Below are 24,704 nucleotides of genomic sequence, written 5' to 3' on the forward strand. Positions count from 1 at the left end.
GGGATAGAGGAAGTCCCTTTTATTAATAAATACTGTGCAAATTTAGTTTTATGAAGATTGGTGCAGGATCCTAAGTGATGGAATGAGTTGCTTCACTCTCAGTTGCCGTTAGCAGGGTAAGGTCAGTCTTTATAAAACATTGCTTCTATACGTAGACGGTTGGAGTTATTCATGCTTCTTGCCTCCCTTTTTAAAAGAACTAATAGTGGAATATTAAGTTTAGCAGTAAAGCTTTTAAAACATAGCATGTAAAAAATAAAAATATGTGAATCAAGATGTGCCTGTTATCCATGCCACACACCTCAGAAGTCACCTCGCCAGGGTCAGCACTCTTGTGAGAGGCTCTTGGTTAAGTCCTTAACATCCACCTTGTTCAGTGCTGTTTATCTTGATGTTGCCTCTTTCTAATTAAATTTATTGCTTTAATGGGAAGGAGTTTAATTGGCCTGCTGAATTTAACCCTTTATATACAAATATAATTGCTGATAGGAAAAGGTGTATTTTTAGGTGAACTAAAGTATATCACACAAGAGTTTGGCCCCATAAAAATTGTGTATAAGTATGTGTGTGTGAATACATGTATACAAGCACATATGTATATATGCAGAAAATTTTGCATATATGCATACATGTATGTATTTGTATAAATATATACATACTAGTGGCCCGGTGCATGAAATTCATGCACGGGGGTGGGGCGGGTGTCCCTCAGCCCAGCATGCACCCTCTCCAATCTCGGACATCCCTCTCACAATCCGGGACTGCTGGCTCCTAACTGCTCACCTGCCTGCTTGCCTGATTGCCCCCAATTGCCCCTCCCTGCTGGCCTGCTCTCCCCCAACTGCCCCCCCACCAGCCTGATCACCCACAACTACTCCCCTGCCAGCCTACTTGCCCCCACCTGCCCTCCCTGCCAACCTGTTTGCCCCCAAGTGACCCCCTCTGATGATCTGCTTGCCCCCAACTGGCCCCCTCTGCCAGCCTGCTCACCCCCAACTGCCTCCCCCCCCCCACCAGCCTGATCACCCTCAACAGCCCTCCCCCACCGGCCTGATTACTCACAACTGCCATCTCATCCTGGCCTGATCACCCACAACTGCCCTCCCCTCTTGGCCCCTAACTGCCTCTACCTCGGCCCCGCCACCATGGCTTTGTCCAGAAGAATGTCCAGAGGATCTCCTGGAAGGTATCCCAGTCTAATAACATATTACCCTTTTATTAGTATAGAGGCCTGGTGCATGGGTGGGGGCTGGCTGGTTTGCCCTGAAGTGTATCCTGGATCAGGGTGGGGGTTCCCTTGGTGGGCGGGGCAGCCTGGGCAAGGGGCCTGTGGTGGTTTGCAGGCCAGCCATGCTCCCATTTGGGTGGGGGTCCCCACTGGGGATGGTGCCAGCCTGGGCGAGGGGCTGGGCAGTTTGTAGGCCAGCCATGCCCCCATGGGGTGAGGGTCCCCACTGGGGGGGGGGCGTGGCCAGCCTAGGTGAGGAGCTGATGGCTGTTTTCAGGCTGGCCACGCCCTCCAGCAGGGACCCTCACCCCATGGGGGCATGACCAGCCTGGGTAAGGGGCTGAGGGCCGTTTTCAGGCTGGCCACACCCCTTCAGGGTGGGGGTCCCCACTGGAGCCCCTGGGTGAGGTGCTGATGGCTGTTTGCAGGCTGGCCACACCCCCCAGCAGGGACCCTCACCCCAGTGGTGGCATGGCCAGCCTGGGTGAGGGAATGAGGGCTGTTTGCAGGTCCCTCTCTCGACGGCTGGCCTGGGTGACCCAAGCCTCCCGAACATTCAGGCTGGCTCTGTGGCCACCGCCCACAGGCCCCTCCTTCAGTGGCTGGCCAGGGTGGGCAGGAAGCTTGGGTCACCCCCGGCAATGGAGGAAGCCAAGCTTCCTTCATTGCCAAAGGGAACCTAAGCCTCCCACTCACTCTGGCCTGCTCCATGGCCGCCACACAAAGGTGCCTCCTTTGGCGGCCGGCCCAGGCGGGTGGGAAGCTTGGCTTCCTCCGTCGCCGGGGACGACCCAAGCCTCCCGCCTGCTCCTGCTGAGTCTGTGGCTGCCACCATCTTTGTCCTGCTAATTTGCATATTCTTTCCTGATTGGTTATGGGTGTCATGGAGTGATGGTCAATTACCATATTTCTCTCTTAGTAGTATAGATATGCAGAAATTCTGCATATAAGACACATACCTATATATACACATATATATGTATGTCTTTGTATACACAAACATGTATGCATACAATGTCTGGAAAAATATAATAAAAACTACTAATAGTTCTTATCTCTAGGTGGACATTTCTGGATAGATAAATTTTTATTGTCTTCTAATTGCACTCATAATTTTTCTTCAATAAACATATTACTGTGCCACTTAGAAAGTTTAAATTTTAAGTTATTATTAAAATTATTTCTCTTTTAATAATTCATTATTTCTGCATATTTGTATTTATAGCCCAAGCTTAGCATGGCCAAATGCAGAAGAAATGTGGAAAACTTTTTGGAAGCGTGCCGAAAATTAGGAGTACCAGAGGTAACACCAAACTTATCCAAATACTGTGTTTTAGAAAAGATTTTATTTATGTGTTTGAACCTACTGAATAGATGTACAACTTTGTACATCCTTTTAATATTTCTTTCTAAAGAAATATTAAATAAGTCATAAAATTTTAATTTAAATTGCTCTATTACAATGAAATTAAAATGTCTTAAGTCATTATGGTCAATTCTGAAGAAAAGGAGAATATAATTTCTTTGAGGTTTTAAAGTGAGTGTGTAATTGCAAACTTGAAAAAAAAACTTCGTTTGCTTGATCTACTCCAAGAGCAGAAAACCTGAGCCTTCAATGAGCCTCAGTTGGGTCCCATAAGGTAGAATTTGGAGCTGATGACTTTCCTTTTCCAGGACTCTTAAGTAAAGCAGAGCTGGAAGACAACTAATTTGTTGATTTTCATTTTGGGTATGTGGATCACAATAATCAGCATTAAAATATTAATTATTATTATTAATAGTTACCATTAATAATAATAATGTTTGTATGTTGCTTTATAGTTTGTTAACTGTTTGCATTTATATTTCCCTCTTCAGTCTGCTGTAGACTCATTTGGCAAGTCCCTATAGCCAGCCCAACTCTAGTTTGCTACTTTTCTTTTTCACAAGCTAAACCCCAGCCTCAGCCAATTTGGGGCTTCTAAAGACTTTGCTAATAATAGCATAAGATGGTTTCCTAGGGATTTGGGGGTAAGTTGAGAAGTTTATCATCATTAGGGTCAACAGAAATTCCATTTCTTGTAATTTCTTCTATCTTTTCTAATGTTCCAGGGATAACTACAGATTCTATCATAAGATACTGTTTTTGAGTATGTGAAGAAATTGCATTTTACTCAGTGATAGGAGTTTATTGAAATTGAGAAAGACTTGACTGCCTCCCTCCCTCTTTCCTTCCCTTCCTCCTGTTCTTCTTTCCTTCCTCCCTTTTCTCCTCCTTCTTCCCTTCCCCTTCCCTTTCCTTCTCCATAATTTTTAGTTTGGTGAGAAATTAGTGCTGGGTTTCTGATCTTATTTGAAGAAAAATAATTATTAAGGTAAATATTTGTGAAAATTCTTATACACATACCTTTTAAAATAATTTTATTTTGTCATGGACTAATAAGACTTCTCATGTGTGAATCAAAACTATCATACCAAATCGGGTGGTAAATTATTCATGCTTATGCTAGAAAGCACTAGTGAGTTATGACCTAATCCCCTGTGATATTTTTAAACTCATCAAAGTTTTTTTGGCTTATAGTAATAAAAAATGCAATGGAAATGCACTTTCTCATTTATCATTAGTAAAGGTTGGTAATTATAATTTCCTTTTAAGGTGAGCAAATGGGATTTAGAAAAATGCAAAGAAATTTTTATAATAACTTCTGCATTATGTCTCTGGCACTAATAGGCAACTCATAATTCCTAAGAAGAATTGCAAGGAGTAAATGACTTTTTGCCAATATCCCACTTAAACTATTTTTGAAAAAACTTTTAAAATCTGAGGTGATTTTAAGTTTGCATTGTGCATATGTGTGTGTGTGTGTGTGTGTGTGTATGTACATATATGTTCATCCTGATGGATAATCCAATTGCATTTTACTGGTGACTAGAGTTACATTAAGTTCTTTACTACTAGAAAAAATTCATTTGAACTTCTTTAACAAGATATGTTAAAAGAAGGAAGGAATATTCTAGTGGAAAAGCATAAATCACCAGTTGAAAGTCAATTGGCAAATCCTCCTGTACACTCAAAAGAGCATGATTTAATCTCTCACAGAATTGATGAGGAATAAGTTATGGAAAACAGGAAATATTTTCATTAGGAATATGATACTGAGTTGGGCAGGGTGAAATGACACTCTCCCACTTAGTTATATTTCTTTCGGAAGTTAAGAGGGTTGATGTTTTGAGTGAATATGTGGCACACAATTGGTGATTTACACTAAAAATATAGTTATATCACAAGTGAAGTTAAAGAAATTCTCCATTTGCAATCAGAAATTTAAAAAGACTGGTACAATGGAACAGAATTGAGAGCCCAGAAATAAAACTGTGTTTTGGACAAATAATTTTTGACAAAGGAGCCAAAAAGCATACAATGGAGAAAAGAAATCCTCTTCAATAAATGCTGCTGGGAAATTAGAAAGCCACATGCAAAAGATTAAAACTAGACCACTGTTTGTCCTTCTATATAAAAATTAACTTAAAATGGATTAAAGACCTAAAAATGTGACCTGAAACAAATGACATAGAAGAAAACAGGTACTAAACTTAGGGACTTTGGTGTAAGAGAGATTATTATTCATTTGACCTTAAAGGCAAGGGAAGTAAAGGCAAAAATAAATGAATGAGATTATTTTGAACTAAAAAGCTTCTACACAGCCAAGAAACCAGCAACAAAACAAAAAGGCAACCAACAGTATGGGAGAAGATATTTGCAAAGAACAGTTCCGACAAAGGGTTAATATGCAAAATATATAAAGAACTCCTACAACTCAATACCAAACAAGCAAACCAATTAAAAAAAATGGGAACCTGAATAGACACTTCTCTCAAGAAGACATAGAGGGAGAAACCAAGATGGCGGCATAGGTAAGCACCTACACTGCTGCCTCGCACAACAATTTCAAAACTACAACTAAAAGACAGAACGGACACCATCCAGAACCACAGGAAAGCAGGCTGAGTGAAAATTCTACAATTAGAAGGAAAGAGAAAAGCTCACAGAGAATTGGAGGTACAGCAAAGGGTCTTTGTGTGTGCAGAGAGGAAGGGCGGGTGAGAGCCTGGCTGACTTTCTCTGGCGGGAGGGGGAAGGAAGTCCCCGACTGCACTGAACCCCAGTTCTGACTGCACTGAACCCCAGTTCCAGGTGAGCCCCTGGGGACCCATGCTCTTACAGGGTGAATCTGGACTCTCGGGCGGAGACTCAGGAGCCAGGGAAGGCAGAGGTCTGAAGGCGCGCACGCGCCAATGCGCACAAAGGCTGCGGGGGTTGCCACAGGCTTTCCCTAGTGGAAGGGAATCAGAAGCTCCTGACTGCACTGAGCCCCAGTTCTGACTGCACTGAACCCCAGTTTCAGGCGAACCCCTGGGGACCTATGCTCTTGTGGGGGGAATCTGGACTCTTGGGCGGAGACTCGGGAGCCGGGGAAGGCAGAGGTCTGAAGGCGCGCGCATGCCAGTGCGCACAAAGGCTGCAGAGGTTGCCACAGGCTTTCCCTAGTGGAAGGGAGTCAGAAGCTCCTGACTGCACTGAGCCCCAGTTCTGACTGCACTGAACCCCAGTTCCAGGCGAGCCCCTGGGAACCCACGCTCTTGTGGGGGGACTCTGGACTCTCGGGCGGAGACTCGGGAGCCGGGAAAGGCAGAGGTCTGAAGGTGCGTGCAAGGGCAAGGCTGATGGGAAGCCAAGACTGTCTGCTCCGCCCTGAGACTCCACCCCATCCAAGCTGAGCACAGAGGCTATTGCAATTTGGCAAATCTAATCCTATAAGGCTGTCTCCAGCACCGAACTTCTCCCAGCATAGACACAGCTGATCCTTACAGCCAACTGGCCTGGAGGTCAATTCCTCCCAGTGATACCAACAACAATCAAGACTTAATTACAACAAGGCTGTACACACAGTCCACAAAGAGGTGCACCAAGAGTGTCCACCTCAGGTTAACTGGGGAGGCCGATCCACTGGGCCATATAGGAAACCTAGCACACAAATCTACTCTACCAACTCAGGGAAGCAGTGAAAATGCGGCATCAAAGAAACAGATCACAAACGAAAGAAATGGAGGAAAACAAACGACTGGATATAGAATTCAAAACCATGGTTATAAGGCTTTTCAAGAATATCCTAGAAAAGGCCGATAAATATAACGAGACCCTCGAAGAAATGAAAAAGGACCAACTAGAAATTAAACATACACTGACTGAAATAAAAAATATTATACAGAGACCCAAAAACAGACTAGAGGAACACAAGAATCAAGTCAAAGAATTGAAATACAAAGAAGCAAAAAACACTCAACCGAAAAAGCAAAAATAAAGAAAAAAAATCCAAAAAGTTGGAGATAGTGTAAGAAGACTCTGGGACAACTTCATGCATACCAACATCAGAATTATGGGGGTGCCAGAAGAAGAGAGAGAGCAAGATACTGAAAACCTATTGGAAGAAATAATGACTGAAAACTTCCCCCACCTGGTGAAAGAAATAGACTTACAAGTCCAGGAAGCGCACAGAACCCCAAACAAAAGGAACCCAAAGAGGACCACACCAAGACACATCATAATTAAAATGCCAAGAGCAAAAGACAAAGAGAGAATTTTAAAAGCAGCAAGAGAAAAACAGTTAATTACCTACAAGGAAGCACCCATACGACTGTCAGCTGATTTCTCAACAGAAACTATGCAGGCCAGACGGGAGTGGCAAGAAATTTTCAATGTGATGAATAGCAAGAACCTACAACCAAGATTACTCTACCCAGCAAAGCTATCATTCAGAATTGAAGGGCAGATAAAGAGCTTCACAGATAAGAAAAAGCTAAAGGAGTTCATCACCACCAAACCAGTATTATATGAAATGCTGAAAGGTATTCTTAAAGAAAAGGAAGAAGAAAAAAGTAAAGATAAAAATTATGAACAACAAATACATATCTATCAACAAGTGAACCTAAAAATCAAGTGAATTAAAAACCTGAGGAACAGAATAATCTGGTGAATATAATAGAATCAGGGGCATAGAAAGGGAGTGGACTGACAATTCTCAGGGAGGGGGAAGGATTATGGGGAGGTTCAGGAAGAGACTGGACAAAAATCATACACCTATGGATGAGGACAGTGGGGGGGAGGTAAGGGCAGAAGGTGGGGTGGGAACCGGGTGGAGGGGAGCTATGGGGGGGAAAAGGAGAAACAATTGTAATAATCTGAATAAAGATTTATTAAAAAAAAAAAAAGAAGACATAGAGATGGTCAACAGATACATGAAAAGATTCTCAACTTCACTAGCTATTAAAGAAATGCAAATAAAAACTAGGAGATACCACATCACACCTGTTAGAATGGCTATTATCAACAAGGCTAGAGGCCCAGTGCACGAAATTCGTGCATGGAGGGGGGTGTCCCTCAGCCCAGCCTGCACCCTCTCCAATCTGGGATCCCTCTCACAATCCAGGACTGCTGGCTCCCAACTGCTCGCCTGCCTGCCTTCCTGATTGCCCCTAACCGCTTCTGCCTGCCAGCCTGATCACCCCCTAACCACTCCCCTGCCAGCCTGATTGATGCCTAACTTCTCCCCTGCCAGCCTGTTTTCCCCTAACTGCCCTACCCTGCAGGCCTGGTCACCCCTAACTGCTCTCTCCTGAAGGCCTTGTCACCGCTAACTGCCCTCCCCTGCAGGCCTGGGTCCCCCCCAACTGCCCTCCCCTGCAGGCCTGGTCACCCCTAACTGCCCTCCCCTGCAGGTCTGTTCCCCCCCAACTGCTCTCCCCTGCAGGCCTGAGTCCCCCCGCAACTTCCTTTCTCTGCCGGCTTGGTCATCCCTAACTGCCCTCCCCTGTAGGCTTGATCGCCCCCTACTACCCTCCCTTGCAGGCCCAGTCCCTCCCAGCTACCCTCCCCTGCTGGCCTGATCGCCCACAACTGCCCTCCCTTGCAGGCCTGGTCCCTCCCAACTGCCCTCCCCTGCTGGCCATCTTGTGGCGACCATCTTGTGTCCACATGGGGGCAGGATCTTTGACCATATGGGGGCAGCCATCTTGTGTGTTGGAGTGATGGTCAATCTGCATATTACTCTTTTATTAGATAGGATAGAGGCCTGGTGCATGGGTGGGGGCCAGCTGGTTTGCCCTGAAGGGTGTCCTGGATCAGGGTGGGGATTCCCTTGGGGCGTGAGGCAGCCTGGGCGAGGGGCCTGTGGTGGTTTGCAGGCCTGCCACGCCCCCCAGCGACCCAAGCAGACGCCCTGGGATCTGGGGTTTATTCATCTTCTACAATTGAAACTTTGTAGCCTGGAGTGGAGCCAAGCCTTCTTCTTGCTCCGTGGTGGCAGCCATTTCTGTTGGGGTTTATGTATCTTCTATAATTGAAACTTTGTAGCTTTAAGTGGAGGCCTGGGCCGGCCAGGGTGTGAGGATAGCTTGGCTTCCTCCATCGCCCGGGCAACCCTAGCCTCCTGCTCTTTACAGCTCAGTGGCTGCCGCCATTTCTGATTGGATTTATGTATCTTCTATCATTGAAACTTTGTAGCCTTAAGCGAGGCCTGGGCGGGCCAGGGTGTGTGGAAAGCTTGGCTTCCTCCATCACCGGGGGCAACCCTAGCCTCCTGCTCTCTCCAGCTCCGTGGCTGCCGCCATTTCTGTTTGGGTTTATGTATCTTCTATCATTGAAACTTTGTAGCCTTGAGTGGAGGCCTAGGCCAGCAAGAGCAGGCGGAAAGCTTGGCTTCCTCCATTGCCAGGGAAACCCAAGCCTCCCTCCTGCTCTCTGTGGCGGTAGCAATCTTGGTTGGGTTTATTTGCATATTCGCTCCTGATTGGCTGGTGGGCGTGGCTTGTGGGGGTTAATTTGCATATTACTCTTTTATTAGATAGGATAAGTAATGACAAGTGTTGGAGAGGTTATGGAGGAAAAGAAACCCTCATTCACTGCTGGTGGAATGTAGACTGGTACAGCCCCCATGGAAAACAGTATGGAGGTTTCTCAAAAAATTTAGAAGAGTTATCATATGACCCAGCAATCTCTCTCCTAGGTATGTAATTAAAAAACTTGGAAATATGTATTTGCAAAGATATATGTACTCCTATGTTCATTACAGCATTATTTATGTTGGCCAGTACCTTGAAGCAACCGAAATGTCCTTCAATAAATGATTCAATAAAGAAGATGTGGTACATATATACAATGGAATACTACTCAGCCATAAGAAAAGATGAAATACTGCCATTTGTGACAATATAAATAGATCTTGAGAATATCATGCTAAGCAAATAAGTCCGACAGAAAAAGCTAAGAACTGTATGATTTCACTCATATGTGGGATATAAAACTGAAAGCAACAAATGAACAAACAAGAAAAACAAATAAAAACTCATAGACATAGCAGTATGGTGGTTAACAGAAGGAAGGGGGGTGGGGAGATAGTAAAAAGTAAAGGGGTTCAAACATATAATGATGGAATGATATTTGACTTTGGGTGGTAGGCTTAAAAAGCACTATACAGATTATATATCATAGAATTGTACTCTTGAAACCTATATAATTTTATTAACCAACTCACCCAATAAATTCAATTTATAAATCAGTAAATAAGCCCTAGCTGGTTTGACTCAGCAGATGGAGCATCGGCCTGCAGACTGAAGGGTCCCGGGTTTGGTTCTGGTCAAGGGCATATGCCCGAGGTTGCAGGCTCAATCCCTAGTAGAGGGCGTGCAAGAGGCAGCCAATCAATAATTCTCTCTCATCATTGATGTTTCTATCTCTCTCTCCCTCTCCCTTCCTCTCTGAAATCAATAAAAATATATTTAAAAAATAAAAATAAATAAATCAGTAAATAAAATTAAAAGAATATTACCTAAAAAGAGAGAACCTGTAACATTACATTTTCTTATTTGCATCAGACAATATTTGGGTAACAAAATATTCATTGATTTCCCAGCAACAAATAGATAATTCCTCCTAATTTGTAAGCTTTTCCTGCTTTCTTTTCTACCCATAACTTACCCTCATAAGTCACAGAGATCTTGAATTCTGTATGTTTTAAGCTAAATATCTAATTGACAATAATACATTATTCTGTAGAGACTGAAAAGGCACAGCTATGCTCTAAGCCCTTTGTAACAGAATCACATCTTGAAACTACAAGCCAAAGTCAGGGTTGGCAGCTTTTATGATTGTTCATATGGGTAGAATGTGGTTACTGAGCAGATTTAGTTAAAATTATTACATGTAAAGTAATTTAATGGGATGGAAGCAATTTAAAAATTGTTCTGGTTATAGTTTATTGTACTATCTTGAGAAGTCCCCATGGACACATTCCCAGATATCTGCCTTGGGGTTAGTCAAGGTTCATGTATGCTTTATTAGAGTGATTCTGGTGTGACTTACCTATAAACCTGGTGTCTTCAAATTGGCTGCATTCAGAATTGCACAACCTAATTATTTGCAGGTTACAGTATGTAGAAAGGTAAGGTACTACAGACCTCTGCTAATTGTGACATTGGAATAAGGCTGGATCTATACCCTTGAATGTTAGTCCAGGGTCAGGGATCTTAGTAAGGATTGGAACAGTGAACACCACAGATAAAAAGCAGATGATGTCACAGAAAGAAGTTGGCTATTGGGTTCTGGAGAAATTCTGTTAGAGTGACAGCAGGCCTATTTGCCATCAACTGTGAAGGATTGTGGGATGAGGGAAAGGTTTGTTAATGAGAATGCCAAGGAAAGATTGTAGAAAAGGGATATAAAATCGTTCTCTCTGGCAAGTTTCCTTTCAGTGTAGGAGACCTCAGATAGCTATTTCAACAGGTCACTTCCCTTTCTGCTGCCCATTTTTTGGGTTTTGGGTTTTGGTTTTCTGTTTGGGACCAGTTTCCCAACTAAAGGGGCACAAATTAAATGAGCCTAACCTGGAAGAAGAGTGAGGGAATGCAGGAGGTTTGGGGTGAATTAGTCCCACCTGTGCTGATAACTAGTTATGCGCCTTAGGGCAAACACTTTAAAATATTCATTTACTGAGCACTTTCTGTGCCTGCATCATTTCAAATGCTCACTGTTGAGGATTTGTTTTTAAGCACTAATTTCTTTTTTTTTTAATTCTTTTATTTTTTAATCTTTTAAATTAAATTTACTGGGCAACTGACATTGGTTAATAAAATTATATAATACTGTTGAGGATTTGAGGTAAATATTTTATTACCATACTGTGAGGAAACTGAGGTTCAGAAAGGTTACATATTGCTAAGTTGTACTGAAAGCTGGTAAGCAGCAGAGCTGGCATTTGAACCTGGTCTATGCGCATGAAGAGTCCCCTGTCTTGTCTTTCCAGCACAAACGGGCTCTCTGTGACTGAGTTCCCTGCTCTTCAAAGTGGAAGTGTTGGAATTAAACAATGGATTTAAACCACATTCTCCAGAGCCCTTGATTCTTTTGAATGGCCTGCACAGGAACCCAGGGAAAGCCAGATAGGAGTCTACAGATCACTCCCATCCCCTTGCTTCAGCCAGAGCAGTTCCCTTTTGCCAGCTTCGTTTTCCTGTAGGGGAAAGAGAAAGTGTCCTGCTGCTAAACACAGTTTGAAATCACTAGCTTTCTTTGAGTTCTAATTTTCATGAAAGCTCGGTTACATCCTGCAGCTCCATAATTGCTTTCCTCCTTCCTCATTTGCTTAGCTGCCAGAGAATTACCACAGAGTCATGCATCATGGCACCCTGAAAAGTCTGGGGATTGGATGATGTTGCCATCGCACCTTGTAGTATTGTTGCCGGTGGTCAGACTTTGCAATTGTCTGTGACCTCTGGTGCAAGCTTCAACTTGATTTTGAAGACAGGCCTACCCTAGGTGGGCTTCCAAATTGCTTAGGAAATATTCTTTGTTTCAATCAGGAATCTGACTCCAATTAAGCCTAGGGATCATGGGCTATTTATGGACATACTGAGGCTTCCTTTGCCTTTTCTGAGCCAGTTTGGCCATTCCTGGCCTCTGACCTTGATGGAGGGCATTCATGGTTGGCTATTAGGGGTTTCCACATTGATCCAAATTTAGGGCTATTGTAGTATTGATTTAGGTTGAGAGAAATCTGATTTAATAACATCAAAAGTGTTAAAAAGTAGATATTTGGTTCACTGGGGAAATTTTTCTACTTGATTTTAAATAAATAGCTTTGGCCTCAGACCTCTTTAAAGGACCAAGGTCCTTCCTTAATTTAATAGATTTGCCCTCTTTAGATGAAGAGGGAACTTGGACGAGAAATGCACTTTGTGTTCTCTTCATATTCATTTCTAGAGGCCCGGTGCATGAAATTCGTGTGTGGAGGGGGAGGATGTCCGTCAGCCCAGCCTGCACCTCTCCAATCTGGGACCCCTCAAGGGATGTCCTATTGCCCATTTAGGCCTTAGGCCTAGTCCCACCAGGATCGGGCCTAAACGGGCAGTCAGACATCTGTCTCACAATCCAGGACTGCTGGCTCCCAACCACTTGCCTGCCTGCTTGATTACCCCTAACCGATTCTGCCTGCCAGCCTGATCACCCCCTAACCACTCTCCTGCAAGCCTGATTGACACCTAACTGCTCCCCTGCCGACCCAGTTGCCCCTAACTGCCCTCCCCTGCTGGCCTGGTCACCCCCAACTGCCCTCCCCTGCTGGCCTGGTCACCCCCATCTGCCCTCCCCTGCAGGCCTAGTTCCCCCAACTGCCCTCCCCTGCTGGCCTGGTCACCCCTAACTTCCCTCCCTTGCCAGCCTGGTCACCCCTAACTGCCCTCCCCTGCCAGCCTGATTGCCCCTAATTGCCCTCCCCTGCTGGCCTGGTCACCTCTAACTGCCCTCCCCTGCTGGCCTGGTTGCCCCTGTCTTCCCCTGCAGGCATGGTTGCCCCAAACTGCCCTCCCATGCAGGCCTGGTTGCCCCAACTGCCTTCCCCTGCAGGCCTGGTTGACCTCAACTGCCCTTCCCTGCAGGCCCGGTTGCCCCCAACTTCCCTCCTCTGCCAGCCTGATCACCCCCAACTGCCCTCCCTTGCAGGCCTGATCGCCCACAACTGCCCTCCCTTGCAGGCCTGGTCCCTCCTGACTGCCTGCCCCTGGTGGCCATCTTGTGGTGGCCATCTTGTGTCCACATGGGGGCAGGATCTTTGACCACATGGGGGCAGCCATCTTGTGTGTTGGAGTGACCGTCAATTTGCATATTACTCTTTTATTAGATAGAAGGATTGTTTCCAGAGAGAGAATAGAAGATTAAGGGCAGCAACTCTCTGGATGTGGTAGACATCTGGTAGTCCTGGCCTGTGCTGCCTGCATTGGAAGCGCAGAACTATTGGAAGTGGAGGTTTTCATTGTGTGTCCACAAGGATAGACTTGGTGTCCCTCAGCTTCTGCATCAGCCAAATAGAGTTAAAAATAAAATCCTAAAGTACATTCAGATGCTAACAATGATCACATTGATATAGTGGAATTGAAACTGGACACGACAGGGTCCTGCTGCCTGTCCCTACCAGAGTCAAATAAGTAGAGAAAATATTGAATCTTGTGGTGCATTTTATTATTCAGATGGCCTGTGATCCGACAGGGTGACAGGCACAATACCTTGAAAAAACTGCCCTGAACACCTTTTGAGTCAGCTATTATGTAAGGTTAAGGGGGGGAGGGGAGGAACCTATCATTGTCCCCATAAAAATTAGCACCTAGATGCTGTCTCCTTTCAGACAGGTCCTGTCCTTGATCTGTTGTCAAGATTTATCTTCTTTTTGAGTGATAGGCCCATTTGGGCTCCCAGATTGCTTATCTCTACAACTCTGACTTTCTTATAGCATGCCCTCCACAGTTTCCAAGGAGGATCCCTAAGAAAACTTCTTATTCTATAGTTAGTAAGGTGAATAATTATTAAACAACTGTGATTCTATTTCTACTAAGTGCCTATCAAAATTAATTCAGACCCCTGTTTTCAGTAGTTTTCATATTTGCATTTCATTCTTTTATAATGAGACATTATATTTGAAAATAATAATAACAACTTTCCTACTTAACACCTGTTGTGAGAATTTAGGCAATTATACATATGTAATTGCTCTGAAGTTTTTTGTTAAAAGACATTTTATAAGTTGAAGCTACTAAATATATTTTGTTTCTTAAGAGTCTTGAGAGTAGGATAAATGAGTTCATTCTCCGCTTTGAACCTAATGCCTCTTTTTCTTCTTAAATCAAAAACTTTAATATCAATTTAAATCATAGCTAATAAACACTTTTTGGGGGAGTGTGAGATTCTTCTTCTAAGATTTATTTTATTTTTCCATTTATATGGTTAATTCTGAGTAATCAGAAGTGCAGGCCAACATGTTTATTTTTAACATCAGTTTTTAAATTAGTAATTTATTAAAAGAACCAGTTTTCTAGCTGTTAAAGTCACTCACATTTCTTGTAGTTAGTATGTGTTTACCATTCATGAAGATCCTTTTCCACTATGTGTTTCCTGGTGGCAGTTACGTTGGGTCAGTGGTCTGACAGCCTTTCATATGTACACAGTTGTGAATAAACATGTTATGAGCAGTATCTTCAAAAAGTTTTAAATTACACTTCTAGATTAATTAGCTTACCAATATTAGAGCTATCTTCTAAGTTCATAAAATCGGCAATTAGTTCTTATATATTTGGAGAAAACTCTAGAAACCCTTTCCTACCTCACTCTACTCTCTGACACATTACATTGTTAATTAGAGCTTCAAATTTTCAGAATGACAATCAACATTCTGCACTATGATATTTTAGACTAAAAATAAATCCTTTGTAAGCATTCTAACTTTTAAAATTAAAATATTTAAGTGGGTTGAATTTATTCTAAATTTCTTAGAATTTAGACTTAATTTTACTCAGAACATCTTATAACCTAGACTTTTGCCAGATCTGTCTACATTTCTGCTTGAGTCTGTAGTATTGTACATAGCCATTTTTTAAAATTATTGATATTTAGAGAGAGAGGAAGGGAGAGGGAGAGAGAAACATCTACAAGAGAATGAAACATCGATTAGCTGCCTCCTACACGCATCAAACCTGAACCCTGCAACCCCTCAGTGCACAGGAGGATGCCCAACCAACTGAGCCACACCCCCAGCACCCATCTTGAAGAGTAATCTTAGCCACATACTGACGGCTGCCTCTAAGAGAATCCATCCAATACCCCTCTGGTGATTATGATTTCTGTTCACTATAATGAGAATTAGCTGCTGCATTTGCCTCCAGGGACAGTTACTGTGTTTTTCAAATGCCTTGCAGTAATTACTAATGCTTTGTAAATGCACGATGAAATTTTGCCTCTTTAAATTTCTTTCCTTTTTAGTATTTTTCTATTTCAATTTTAAGGAGGAAAAAAGTATAATGGTTAAATCCCTCTCATTAAGAATGAGATTTGGGAAGCACAAGAGTCAGAAAATTCCCAGGTTCTCCTAGTAGTCGCAGCCCTCGTTCCCATGGTGGTGTCCTTGCAGAGGACTTGTGTTGTCTGGTAGACTCTGAGAGCGGCTCTCAGGGCCACAGCAGCCCGTGCGCCACACATAAGGGTGACACAGAATTTTGCCTACCATACAATCTTACACCCATGCCTTTTCCTTTAGAGATCATGAATCACCATGGGAGCGAGAAAAGGGGGAGAAAATGGGAGATATATGTAATATTATCAACAATAAAAAATATATTTAAAAAAATTTTATATCACCATGGACTGTAAGTCTAGGCCCTACCCACTTTAGTGTGAATTAACCCAGAATCTGTGGCTTCATAAAATTACTTCCAGGATAAAAAGAATGGTCTTTGCTGCCCACCTGCCTGTGAAGTGTATTGCTGAATAAGTGCCCTGAAAACTGCAAAAGCGAACTGACTTGAGTTCTCTGACGGAGTTGGTGGGGAGCAGACCATACATTTTCCATGGGGTTTGGGGAAGTTATTGAAATATATACTGGAGATAGGATGTTTTGTTTTTAATGTGGAAATATCACTTTTGTGAAAATCACGTTTTAGTTCACGGATACCTTTTGTCTTATGTCTGCTTTGCTCTGATTTCACTGGTTAAGCACAACATTGCAATAGAGAAATTTTATTGCAATAGAAAATTTCTTTTAGATATTTCCCCATCTGTTAATCTTTGTCTAGTATCTCCCTCCCAGTGAAATCCAATCTATGTGTAGATGTTTTGTTAGGAAAATAATAGTGGCAGCTTGATTCTTCCAAATCTACTGAGAAAAGACATAATCTGAATAGATATAACATGATTATTATCGTAAAAAAAAATCTTTTGTTGAGTATCTCTACCTTCATAAATTAAAATAAGATGAGAATGTTCTTAATCTTATTCACCCACTTGATATTGTGGTATTCCTCCTTACCTGACAGCATCAAGATAACCTCAGAGGATACAATTAAGACAAATAACTCTACTTTAAAATCATCTTTTAATTGCTCTGTGATTTACATCTGTTTAGCAATAAGGCTAAAACAAAGGGCAATATTATCAAAATATGTTATAAAATTTATACTATACATAAATATACTTTAAACACTTTGCCTACTGCATTTATGAAATATATCACAGATATTTTCAATCCTTGTTTAACTTGGACACAAAACTACAACTTTTTTCATACTGACGTGAATTATAATCACTATAAATTTTAAGCTATTGTCATTTCTGGTTCAGGAATTCAGTGCATCATAAAACTGTTTTCTTCCTGACAGTAATAGACATCCGGAGGTCAATTCAAGTAAATGAGATTCTTATTTTTGCATTTAATCGATAAAATAAGAGCTCTTCCTCCTTATATGGTGACTGTAAAGTAGACAAAACATGCATGGAGATCTGTTCCTGCCTCCACACCTGTTTAATGGTGAAGAAATCTACATAATAACCCTACGTGGGAATGTATTTTATTCTAACCTCATATTTAAGAAGTCTTCTGAAGATTGTTGGTTTCTGTGTAGTTGTAAAAACATGAAATTTAATGTGCTTTTTGACACATGTAGGGGTATAATTAGAGCTAACATTCCTCAGAACTTGTCAGTAATCCTAAAAGGAGCCCAGCAGTGGGGCTTGGTGATTGAGCATCGACCTATCAACCAGGAAGTCATGGTTTGATTCCCGGTCAGGGCACATCCCCAGTGTAGGTTGTGTAGGAGGCAGCCAATCAAGGATTCTCTCTCATCATTGATGTTTCTGTCTCTCTTTCTCTCTCTTCCTCTCTGAAATCAATAAAAAATATGTTTTAAAAAAGTAAATAAGTAAATAAAAAATAATAGTCCTAAAAGGAAAATAAGTAAGGCGCATGTGTTACCTTTCAGAGAGAAAATCTTTATATTCATTCTTCATAAGCCAGGCTAAAAAAAATGCATTAAGAGGACTATGAGGAAAGGTGAAGATTAGACCTTAAAGTTTATATTTTTTGTTAGTAAGGTTAAGACCTAAATGTCCCAAGTGAAAAACTCTTATTTTTATGCCATTAATTATCACATGATGCCACTTGAATATTAAAACTGTTTACCGCCAGAATGATACGTAGATTACATAACTGTCTATTCCTCAATAGTGTGATTGCTGGTGAAGGATTTCTTTGTCCTTTTTGTATAAAATACATTTGGTATGCTACTTTTCTTTTGGAATAAAGTTTTAAAATCTTTGATGGTGGAACGAGTTTTACCTGCTTGAAATAAGAGATTTCTCTTGCCATTTGCTAGTAACCAAAAATGTATGCTTCTTTCCAGCTGTTCTTCTGTGTATTTTTAATTGTATGCACTATCTCTTTCTGTTCTAATGGCTGCCCTCGGAATAGGCTGACCTCTGCTCTCCGTATGACATCCTGCAGTTGGATTTTCGTCACATTCGAAAGACTGTTGACACTCTGCTGGCACTCGGGGAGAAACCCCCACAACCAACTTCTGCCCTCCGCTCCAGGGACCTTATAAGCTTCTGTCTTGTCCATATTCTCTTTATAGTGCTGATCTATATCACTTACCGCTGGAATGCCCTGTCCGCCTAAAGTCTGCATGTGCATCCAAGCGCCCTGCTCTGTCCCTGATCCATTAGGGGTCCTTCCTCCATCTGACCCTTTGCCTTGCAAATTTCCCTGTTATCTCTTCAGTAGTCTCTTGAGTTTCGAAGCTGAACTTTTACCAATCAGATTTTCCAAAAGCACAAACTTATAGAATACAGTTCCCTTGAAGTAACTTCTCACTTAATGAAAAACAGTGACAACAAAGTGTATTCACACCTCATGCTTCCTCAGCCACAGCCCACATCATGCCAGCAGGAGTGCTATACTGATCCTCTTCCCTCTCCCCAGTGAGCTTCACTGCCCTAGGCAGAGTAGAATTTCCAGAACAGGAGCAAAAGGGAATATGAAAATCTTTCCTTCACAGTATTTAAGTCCAACCCAATTCAGGACTGGGCAATTGAGTTGTAGAGGTTCCCCACTTCCCTTGCAAGGGAGGCAGAAAACCAGCATTTTGGCCCAATTTGGTCTATAAAACTCTTCAGTAAAAACAAACAAACAAACAAAAAAAAACTATTGACCAAATTGAAAAATCCCATCTGGGGAATGACTGCTTTGCTGGTCATTTAGTTGGATTCCTCGCTGTTTCCTACTATGGGAGCTGTGAGGGGCACCAGGGTGGGTTGCCGCCCACTTCTACCCTGAGCCAGCCCTTTGCCCTGCTGCTTGAGACAGCTGCACAGAAGGGGCACTAGGGAAGGAAGGGCCATCTGTGTTAAGAGCACCACCTGGGAGATTTGCTTGTACACCAATTCCCATATATTTTTACTTCTCCTTGTTAGCCTCTATAGAAGAGATTTCTATTTTTAAATGATGTAATAGGTCATTTTGGCTTTTGCTACATCACATTCAACAGCAGATCCAGAATGTGATAAATTTGACTATTTTCAAATAAAGTCATGAGTCATGGAACATTATTGGTCCTGGAGCCTGGTTTCTGTGACAGGAGCTAATAATAATATTGCTCTTATTTTAGAAGAATGTAATTTATCTAATAAATTGAAATTTCCATTTAACCATTGTTAGCATATTGCTTTTATTTTTAAGTAAGCTTAAAGGATTATATATTAACTATATCTGCTTTGGAGCAGGGTGGTCAGTTTGTATTGAAAAGATAAAACCAATAGAATTTAATCTAGGCCAAGATATTTCAGGTTCTGGGTTGTCTTTTTCTAATATGAGAAAGCCCTGCTCCAAGGTTAAGACAATATCCCCTATTTTCCATCTAATCTGGTTGCCAAATATTGTTTATTAAATTGGGGAGCTGATGGAGTTAACTTCCTCAAGATACTAGCAAATTTCTAGTTTACTGCGATGCAGGTGATCTTCATAGACAGCTACTAAGATGATAATTGTATTTTTATGAACATTTCCATGAATCCAGGCTACTTGAGGATGTAGATAACCCATATAGTTAGACAAGTATATTTATAAAGATTCTTTGTTGCTAATCAGCTCAGATTTTCTAACAGGAGATGACATGATAATATCTTGAGTTAAATGAGCCTTTTCCTTCTGAGTTTGTGTTGATTGGTGAAATACAGGGTATGTGAAGTTAACGAATTAACCTCAGTTGTGTATAAATAACCTGCAGATGTACTGAATTGTCTTTGGTGCTATCTTGTACTCTTCAATCTGTAACAATAAAATCCCTTTGTACAATGTCTAACCAGCACCCTGAGCCATAAGTTCTTAATAAACACATTTTGGGTGATTATTCCAAGTTTTTATCAGCCCATCAGTACATTTTTTGTGCATACCCAGAGCGGCGCTCACCATCTCCATCTAGCTCTGCAGTGCATTGAGGCTTCCTTTAATGATCAGCACTGTTCGTTTGTTTTTCTTTGGGGCGGGGTACAACAGGGGAGAAGACAGATAACTCACTGGGTGGCCACCTAGAAGAAAATGTTGTCAATGTAGACCAATCATGTGAGATCAGATTTAGTTTTCTGGGTTGATTCAACATTGTTCTCTAACTATGTTCATATTTCAATTTGGGTTTCTAAAGTATTTTTTTGGACATGCTTTCATTTATCACATCATTACTGTATCTGTACCCTAATGTGCTGCTCCTCTAGGGATCTGTTGGATGGCATTTTTTCATCAAGTAGTATGATAGCTAGCAGAACACATTTAATGTAGCCCTTTAGGAAAAACTTTGAATGAACTGTCTTGCCCATTATCAGGCTGTTAATTTGTATTCAGAATATTAACCCTCTCCATGGTTTTCCCCAAGGTACCTACAACTCATCCTATGATGCTGCTATTATAGTGTGCCTGGGGACACCTGGCTAACCTACTTGTCCTCTGCGAGGTGGTCAGGGGTTTAGTTGTGTGATGTGTATATGCATACTAAATCTCCTTCCTCTGATAAGAAAGACCATTTTTCAGATTTCCTTCCAATGCCTGATAACAAGAACCAGTATTTATTTATTTATTTATTTATTTATTTATTTGAACAGACTGATCTATTTGAAATAGAAGGTTCTCTTTCTCTAGTTCCTCCAAATGGTGGCAACTCACCACTCAATGTCAGAATCTCTACAATGTGTGATAACTAGTTCCTATTCGTTCCCTCTTTTTACGGATTTGTGGTTTGCATGCAGCTTACTGTCCTCTGGGAGAGACACTTATGAAATAGGGCGTGTGAAAAAGGAGTCCTACAGAGCTCAAAAGTAAAATAATTCAGTAGGGACTTCATCAGTGAGAGCAGATAAGTAAAGGCACTTGATATCCGGATGCCATTTGTGAGTAAGAAATTAAATTTAGTGCTTGGTGGTTTGGATTCTCTCTATAATCCATACCTACTGCTGCTGTAAAGGGAAAAAGTTATAAGGACAGAAGTTGTTCCACCTTCAGGGTAAAGGTAATGTACAATGGGTTAAAATTTCAGGAGTCTAAATTGAGTTCTGATTCGGTGAAAAATATTTTGGTGATTTTATTTAGCAGATTTTTTCTTTAAATTAGGCTTCAGATTTTAAAATTAGTTCTCAATAAACAATCAGGTATATAGAGTGTGTGCTTTTTTTCCCCTTCTTTAACTATCAGGGTCCAGTTCTTTGGATTTTCACCACAATTTTGGTTATGCTTGTGTTCACTTATTCATTCCTCAGAGAGCTCATGTGGCAGAGCAGGAACATGAAGTTCCCCTAGGTTAAAGTACTGGAGACCATTTTGTTTCAAGTTTCAATCAAGTTAGTGCAAGGCATTTATATTTTAGGTGAAATGTGCTGATGTGAATGACTTCATTTTGTCCAGCAGTTGGCCTGGGAAGTAGGCCTGTAGCTGTTTGGGAGAATAAGGGATCACAAAAGAGGAGCCAGGCAGTGACAGTGTGCAGTCTGCCTCCTTCTGCCCCTCACTGTGAAAAGGAGCCAGATGAGCTGAGTGGCAGAGCTAATGCCTTTCACCAAGTTGAAGGTTCTCTGATCCCCGGCCTAATGCTGAATGTGTTGGGTCTTGCCTAGATAGGACTCTGAGAGTCCAGAGCCCTTTCTGTCTCTTGGGCACAAGACGGAACATACTTGCTGTTGATCAAGGACATTATGAGAAGCAGCATGATGTCTGGAAGGGGCCTCAACTCTAATATGATTCACATGTTCAAATCTGGTTCCAGTTCATACCATCTGTGTGACTTCAGTGAAGTTACTTAAAAACTACATTTCAGTTTTCTTGTCTGTAAAACCAAGGTATTATGCCTATCTGACAAGGTTGTCAGAAAGAAATAATCAATGCAGATCTGTAGCATTGGTGCCAGGCATCTAGGAGGTACCCAGAAAGTCTAAGTTAGCATGTAGTCTTTATGGTGTGCCTGCCTTTGCCAGCCCTGTTTGCTGTGGTTCACAGAGGGGCGGGTGAGGGGATGAGTGAACCTCATTGACTCCATCAGAGAAAAAAAACAAAGCATGATTTCTTCAGAGGGGGTCAGAAGCATTATTGTTATGCAAGATAGTAATTATGGCTGTTCTGTACTAAAAAAAACAAAAACAAAAACAAAAAATACGACGAAAGAAGCTCATGGGTATACTAGAACAGTGTGCTGGCATATTCTCAAAGAAAGCCATTAGGCTCCTCTAACATTAAAATTTAAATGTATTTTAAGTCAATGTAAAGGTACAATGATCTCACCTTTAACTCTATTATATACAAGGTGAGGTGGCCCTTTTCTGTCATTTCTCAACCAGCTATAAATCTACAGCAGTTCCTTTCCCATCCCAACCTCTAGCTCACTCCAGGAATTCCCTCCTCTGTGGCAGGACCAGGGTGATGGATAATGGCTTCCTGGTCCTCGTTGTTACCCCTCCTCATTTCTGGCAGGCTCCCCTTGCTCATCTTGTCAACCAGTGCCTCAACTCATAATTCTCATCAATGTTCACCACAGTCCTGTGATAAAATAATGGAGCTGCCATGTTGTGTGAGAGGGTTCCTATTATCTTATGCTAGTCTTCTTAGTACCTCCAACCCCATTAGATTAATCTGAGGGTACCTCTGGGTTTCTTCAGGGGGTCCGATGTATGGAGTACCTTTTCATGTCTTCTACTTGGTTCTCATTCCCAAAGGGCTCGGGAGACCAGGAAGGTGAGAAATGCTGGTTTAAGAAATAAAGGCCCGGGAGAGACAATGACCTTAAGCTAATTTAGTCTGTTACGTCTTCATGACCATTAGCTTGGAACCTCTTCAGCCACAAGAGCCACTGCTCATCAAGGGAACTGGGACAGCCCTAACTGGTTTGGCTCAGTGGATAGGGCGTCAGCCTGCAGACTGAAGGGTCCCAGGTTCGATTCCGGTCAAGGGCATGTACCTTGGTTGCAGGCACATCCCCAATAGGGGGTGTGCAGGAAGCAGCTGATCGATGTTTCTCTCTCATCGATGTTTCTCTCTATCCCTCTCCCTTCCTCTCTGTAAAAAATCAATAAAATATATTTTTTTTAAAAAAAGGGAACTGGGACATTTATTAATGGAGACCTGTTCCATCTCAAGCTGGATGCAGGATAGGACATCTAGCCCTGTGAAAGTCATGTACATAGAGATTAGGCCCTGTGGAAATAATACTAGAATCCAGGAACATTCAGGACTAAGTATAAGTAAACACTGAGGTTGAGAAGCAAAATGTCTTGTTCAAAATGCCTTGGGCATAACTTCCATTTTTAAATTTCTATTTGTGTTCCTTGCCCAATGTTCCATCAGTTTCTTAATGCTTTTCTTACTGATTTATTGAGTTTATGAGTCATATAAAACACTTGTAATTTGATGTAAATACCTTTTTATAGTTTTTTTTAATCTTTTAATTAATGTAGGGGGTTCTGACACATGCAGGCTTTAAACTTTTAAGCAATGAATTTTTTTATATTTCTCGTGATTTTTTTTAATTTTGCCTTTTTAGCTTAGACAATAAGAGAAAGTACTATATATTAATCTATATCTTATTAGGAGAGATTTTTTAAAACAAACAATTAACTCTTTAATTCATTTCAGTTTGATTTTAACATAAGTTGTAAAGTGAACATTTTATTTTTCCCCAACTAATGCCCTGCACTAGGAGCTTAACCATATTAGTGGTCATGTCCCACCAAACCAGGTATTGACTTGGGTGATATGAGAGTCATAAGAATGAGAAAAACACATCCCTGCCCCAGTGGTACCAACCTTAGCAATAAAATGCCAGATTCGGGTGACTTCACAAGCCTATGGCATCAGGAAAGGGTACAGACTGACCTCCAGCTATGGCACAAGGAGGACGCACATTGCCCATCCTGGCCTCAGATAGGACCTCCCATCCTTTTTCTTGGTTGACATTCAGCTACTAATTTGGCAAGGAGCATAAACTTGCATGCCCACCTAATATGCCATTGGCAACAAGATAATTGTTTTTCAATGCATAGCAACCAAATGAAATAATGGTTGAATCATGCTTTCAGTAATCAGCTGTCTTATGTTGACATGTGTTACTTCTTAGGCCTAGATTTAGTCTCAGAGATACTCTGAATTTACCTCAAGTTAGGGAAGGAGTTAGAGGTGGGAGTAGGAAGATGATTGAGACAGTGTAGGAAAACTGACATTTTGAGGCAGTACAAGTTTTTGGATGTGTCATGGTGTGTTCTTTGAATGTCTTTTTGAGACCAGAAGGCCTGTATCTGTACTAATTTGTGCAGAGTCTGACCATTGAGGCAACAGGAAGATCTAGTTCCTCAAGCAAGAGTCACATGAAAAGGAAGCAGTCTGTCCAGAGACTCTGATTTGTTCCTGTTGAACACTGTCTCCATTTAAACTTTCCTTAAAAACAGCGGTCATTGAGCTGTGGAGAAACAACCATTATGGAGTAGAAAAGAGGCAGTGTTTTCTGTGGAGTCTTTTCTGAGTCAAGGAGACACGCTCTGGAAAGTGATCCCCTCATCCCCAGAGCCAAATGACAAAGGCATAAAATTACTTCATCATGTTAT

The 24,704-nt window shown here is 41.8% G+C and overlaps 1 protein-coding gene across 9 annotated transcripts in view; it reads left to right on the plus strand.

Annotated features, from left to right (window-relative positions):
* LRCH1 (leucine rich repeats and calponin homology domain containing 1) overlaps window positions 1–24,704 on the plus strand; it is a 252,676-nt gene that overhangs the window by 224,576 nt on the left and 3,396 nt on the right. For 4 of the 9 annotated variants that reach the window (XM_080662530.1, XM_080662526.1, XM_080662528.1 and 1 more), the window contains one exon: window positions 2,454–2,531. In XM_080662530.1, coding sequence (XP_080518656.1) covers window positions 2,454–2,531 — 78 coding nt within the window. Of the gene's footprint in view, window positions 1–2,453; window positions 2,532–18,045; window positions 19,992–24,704 lie in introns of those variants that run through there. The other 5 variants (XM_080662525.1, XM_080662527.1, XM_080662524.1 and 2 more) reach the window with 5 other exon arrangements.

This window comes from Plecotus auritus (assembly GCF_963455305.1).
Source record: "Plecotus auritus genome assembly, chromosome: 3".
Lineage (NCBI taxonomy): Eukaryota > Metazoa > Chordata > Mammalia > Chiroptera > Vespertilionidae > Plecotus > Plecotus auritus.